This window comes from Aptenodytes forsteri, unplaced genomic scaffold (assembly GCF_000699145.1).
Source record: "Aptenodytes forsteri isolate BGI_AS27 unplaced genomic scaffold, ASM69914v1 Scaffold1, whole genome shotgun sequence".
Classification (NCBI taxonomy): domain Eukaryota; kingdom Metazoa; phylum Chordata; class Aves; order Sphenisciformes; family Spheniscidae; genus Aptenodytes; species Aptenodytes forsteri.
In genome coordinates this window covers 5,912,574-5,917,570 of record NW_008795035.1, presented here as the reverse complement: position 1 = coordinate 5,917,570, position 4,997 = coordinate 5,912,574, and the positions used below count along the sequence as shown (strand labels likewise).

General features: G+C 59.5%; 1 protein-coding gene across 1 annotated transcript in view; it reads right to left on the bottom strand.

Moving 5' to 3' along the window:
* Nucleotides 1-3,831, bottom strand: part of PLIN1 (perilipin 1) — a 6,092-nt gene extending 2,261 nt beyond the window's left edge. Inside the window, exons 1-6 of the mRNA XM_009276559.1 lie at nt 3,778-3,831; nt 2,184-2,382; nt 1,953-2,035; nt 1,333-1,585; nt 962-1,170; nt 261-413 (exon numbers count right to left, since the gene is read on the bottom strand). Coding sequence (XP_009274834.1) covers nt 261-413; nt 962-1,170; nt 1,333-1,585; nt 1,953-2,035; nt 2,184-2,382; nt 3,778-3,822 — 942 coding nt within the window. The 5' untranslated portion in view covers nt 3,823-3,831. The remainder of the gene's footprint in view (nt 1-260; nt 414-961; nt 1,171-1,332; nt 1,586-1,952; nt 2,036-2,183; nt 2,383-3,777) is intronic.
* Between the last annotated feature and the right edge of the window lie 1,166 nt (nt 3,832-4,997).

The window sequence follows — 4,997 nt, the reverse complement described above, 5'->3', positions numbered from 1 at the left end:
GTGCTGACACCTCACAGCAGCAAAGGAGTCTTGAATATATAAGCTAGGGCGACCCTGCCCGGCGCAGAGGCTGCCCACAGCCCCCAGCTTTGGGGAGTCAGGACCCCCCCTTGCCTCCTCCAAGATGCAGTTCAGGGTTCAGCAGGGACGGGGGCCTCGTCCCTAAGGGTATGAGGAGAACATCCCCCATGCTGGCACGGTCCATGGGCAGTGGGGTGCTTTGGGGCGCTCCCGGCTCACTGCTCCCCGTTCCTCCATACCTCCTTGGTGTGGTGGTTGTCTTTCTTCCCCGCCTTCTCCTGCTTCTGCTCCGGCACCTTGCTCTGCTGCTGGCTTAGCCAGCCAGCCGTGGTGCTCTGCCCATCACTGTGGACCCGCGGCGCCTCGGGGGCGCTTGGCTTGGCCAAGCTGCCCTGGAAGGGGAGCAGAAAGCCACTGCTCAGGGGGTGCTGGCAGATCCCATCCACCCCATCCTGCTTAGCCCGAGGACTTCACGGGGGGCCCTGGGGTGCACAGGGAGCAGAGGGGTTCATTTATGCACGTAGGAAGAAATCCCAAGGGCAGCTGGGAGCTCCAGGCTTTTGGCACAGGCCAGGGAAGGGGTTCCCACCGCAGCGCCGGGTGGGAGAGGAGAGGCACCTCCTCCTCCCCATCCCCTCCGGGCCTCTGGGGGGGGCTTTTTGCTTTAGGGAGGATGTTATGGCAAGGCCATAAATCAACAATATACATTGGGAGCTAACTAAAAATAAGTCATCCTGCTAACACGGTACAAGGTTGTGTGTAAACGTGCCACGGGAACTGCTGGCCCCAGCTTGTCCTGCTGAGCGGGGGAACCAGCAGCGCCCACCACTCCGCTCTTGCATGTGCTCCAAGGAGCCTGAAACATCTCATCCAAAAGCAGAATCAGCCCAAAAGAGGGTATGAGGGAGCAGGAACCTGGCGGGTGGGTTTTGGCACTCACCAGGATGGGGATCCAGGTGGCCAGTTCCTGCCCTTTGGCTTTGGCACGCTGGAGGCTTTGGGTGGTTTGTTGGTAAGCGCGGTGGGAGACGGTGCTAACCAAGGTGCCAATCCGGCCCAGGGTGCTGGGAGTGCTGGGAGCACTGGGAGTGCTGGCCTGCTGCTGGGAGACCTTTACTGCTGACCCACGCGTCTCTTTGGGCTTCTGATCTAAAGGTAGAAGAGCATGGGCAGAAGAATGGTTGGGGGGTTTATGTCCTGGTGGGACAACCCTCGTAGGCAGCCCTGCACCAAAATCCAGGGGCTTCCTCCTGCCACGTGCAGCCAGCCCTCCCCAGACACCCTCAGAGGGGATTTGGGCATCAGGACTACCTGCTTCTTCATCCTCCTCTGGCAGCAGGTACTCCATCAGCTTCTCCAGCCCTCCCAGGGCCGTGTCGACCCCTGCGGCTGCCATCTGGCTCACCGAGTTCCTCCTCGTGTACTTTGCTGTCGTTTCCACCGTGCTCTTGGTGGCCTCGTAGCCCTCTGCTGCCAGCTCCATGATCTTATCCACGGAGTTGCCAATGGTGCTTCTGGCACTTTGGAGTGGGGAGGAGATGGTGCCCTTCAGTTCAGACGCGAGCTGCAGGCAGAGAGATGGAGAACAGCCCTGCTGGTGTGCTTGGGGTGGCATGGGACAGCCAGAGGGACCATGGGGACCCCAGCCATGGCCATGCCAGTAGACAGCCCCAAGAGGGGCATAAAAGCTCTCTCCAGCCTGGGCTGGAGTTAGCTGGCAGAGATGGGACATAGGACGCTGTTGCCCTATATTTGGAGCGCCCCAACCATCCCCTGGGCTGCAGGTACCCCTGGAGGAGTCCTTGCTTGGAGGTGCTGCCCTGTTCCCCCCTTGAGCAGCCCATCACCATCCAGAAACAAGACCAGAGGTGACGTGCTGTGGGCTCTGCAGAGGGGCCGGGGGGTCCCAGACTGTCCTGCCTGTGACTTACCTTGTCGACGGGGTACTGGAGGGCGGGGATCTTCTCCTCCAGGTGGTCCAAGCCCCGGCAAGCCAGGTCGTTAGCCACAGCGACTGCCTTGGGCGAAAGCATGGGGGTGGGTTAGTAAGAAAAGCTCCCGGGCTGTGCTAGGGGGTCTCACGTGCTAGTGCCAGCGCTGTCCCACCAAGGGAGGCTCTGGTGCCTCCCCCCCGCCATGTCCCCCCCAGTGGATGGACTCACACTGAGGCTCCAGCCTGCGCACCACAGGCTCCATGCTCCACATGGCCAAGGCGCTGGCACCCTGCACGCCCCGCTCGTAGACCTCACACACGGAGGCCATGAGTGGGTGGGCCTCCTTGGTGCTGGCATAGGTCCGCTGGAGGCTTTCGCAGGTCGAGCTCACCACCGGCAGCTGCAGGACCCTCTGCAGCACATTCTCCTGCGCATGGCAGACAGGCATTGGTTAGCCAACAGCCATTCCCGAGGAACACCCCATCGCCCGCACACCGGTGGCATTTGGTGTGTTGCAGTGACCACAGAGGACCTCAGCTCACGCTGGAGGAGGAGGGCATTTCTCGAACCCCATTGAGGGCCTCCCAGCTATGTTGCGTATGGCACAACCATGGACAAGCAGGCTGGCTGCTGCCGCTGGAGGAGCAGGGACACCACAGGCAGTGTCGGAGGGGTGATGGTCCCCACCCCCCCCCATCTTCTAAGCCTGACTGTCCAGGCGCTCCCTCTGACTTTCCACCCTGCTCTGCTGCTTCTTCCATCTGACCCAGCCCTTGCTCCTGTCCTTGGACCAGCAAAGTCCATTTTGCCTATGTGGCACCTCTGTCCTGTCTGTCCTGTCACCACTGTGACAAGTAAGGGACATGGACCTCAAAAAGGAGAAGGGGAGAGAAGTGGGTCTGTCCTTGATGGCACAAAGGGCTTTGGTAGGAGCCATTGAAGAAGAGGGCACCAGAGCTCTCCGAGGCAGCAAGGCACTGCGTCCCCACACCCTGCTAGCATGGGCGATGTGGAATGCCAGTATAAACCAGCACAGCCGACACCTGTGTGTGCTGCCAGTGCCAGATGCACGGCTGGAGGTAGGTCCCTCAAAGCTGGCTGTGCAGGATAAACCTGCAGCTCCAACCCTCCGCTCCTGCTCTCGCCTGGCGCCCACTTGGCGAGGTGAGACAACCGAGCGACATGCTGCAGCCCCAAGGGAGGAACGGGGCAAACGTTGGCTCGTCATAGCAGCCATGAGGCAAGTGCTCTTTGGGTTGCACAGGACAGAGCAGAAGAAAAAGCTGCGCTTTCCCCTGATCACCGGTGGCGAGAGGCTGAGTCTGGCTTTCACGTCCCACTTGTGACCACAACCGGACCATGAATTGGCATGTTTGATAAAAACTATATTGTTTTGTGCTGCATTGTGCTAATTTTGGCTTGACGTGGAGCCAGGCCTCTCACAACTGCCCGCAGTTCAGCAATCCCGGGGGCTCTAGCTGTTCAGAGCAGCGCTGCATCCATAGCAGCATGACTGCTGGAGGTTTGGGGTCCACAGTGGGGATACAGGTGAAGGACAGGCACTGCCAGCAGGTATCACCGAGGGCCTGCATCACCCAGGGTTAACTTCCTTGACTCTGAACTATTTAATTTCAAGTATGCAAAAGATTTTATCCTTTCCCTTTGATGATGCTCTATATTAGTGCAGGTAAACATCCATATAAAGATAACAGGGGGACACGTGGGACAGCGTCAGATGTGACTCGTACGCAGAGCCGGGACGAGCTACCTGGCGCCCTTGGCACACCTCTGCCCTCCTCTCTCTCCCTCTTCTTGCACCCACCTTGGCACTTCCATTCTGCAGAGTCTGATTCTTCTTCGCCGTCATTGCGACGCATCCACCTGTAAAGCAAAGTTGGGAGCCGCAGACCCTGCTGAGAAGGCAGGGCTGGGCTCGGGCTCCCTTCACTCACTCCTGCACCCCCCAAGCACAGCGGGGCCGGGAGCTGGGCTGAGACATGCACCTCCCATGGGTGCAATGGATGCGGCATTGCCTAACACTTGACTTTTTAGCACTTAAGCTGTAAAACCAATGATTCCACACAGCCCTCCCCGGCTAGTGTGTCTTAACACCCAAAGATGCAAAAAATGAGTTGAGAGGCATCTAGTTTGGAGGAGCTACGGTACAAGGCAGGCTAAAGGGCATTGGCAGAGCTGTAAAGCAAACTCAGAGCAACCAGGATACTAGTAGATGTGCACGGGGGCCAGGCTGAGAGATGCAGGCTGAGAGATGCAGGCTGAGAAGGGGTAAGAAGGCAGGACAGGAGCAGAGAGAGGAGCTGTGGGTAGGGATGCAGCGATCTGCCCAGCTGTGGCCAGCATCCCCCTCCCACACATCTGCCCCGCAGCTCTGCGGCTCACGATGCCAGCACCCGTCCCTTCGCAGCCCCAGCTCAATGCGGGGGGGCAAAAGCACTGCAAAACACCCGTCTCCGCTGCTCCCGGCTGGGTGACACCCGAAAGCCCATCTCCAGCTCCCACCCCCGGCACAGACCCCTTTTTCTCAGCAGCAGATGAAATTCAGGAGATTTAGGGAGCGCGGGTGATCCCTGCTCTCACCCCCCACGCTGGTCCCGCTGAAGCTGTCCCTGGAGCGCCCGGTGGGAACAGGCTACTCACCGAGGGGCAGCCCGTCCCCGGCAGAGCAGGAGCAGAGGGTGGTGGCTGCGCCGTCCCTTCGCCCGGGTCCTCTGAGAGCGATGCACGGTGCCCTGGCCACTACCACCACGAGGCCCCACCTCCCAGTTGCACGGGTTTGGGAGCTGGCGAGTTGTGGTGGAAACTGGCCAAAGAGCTCCCTGAAGCTGCCGTAATTTGGAACAGATGACAGCAGAAAACCCCCTTCGTCGTCTTCCCTGCAGAGCCCAGAATCATAGAATCATAAAGGTTGGAAAAGACCTCTAAGATCATCGAGTCCAACCGTCAACCCAACACCCCCACCCACTAACCATGTCCCCCAGCACCACATCTACACGTCTTTTAAATACCTCCAGGGATGGGGAC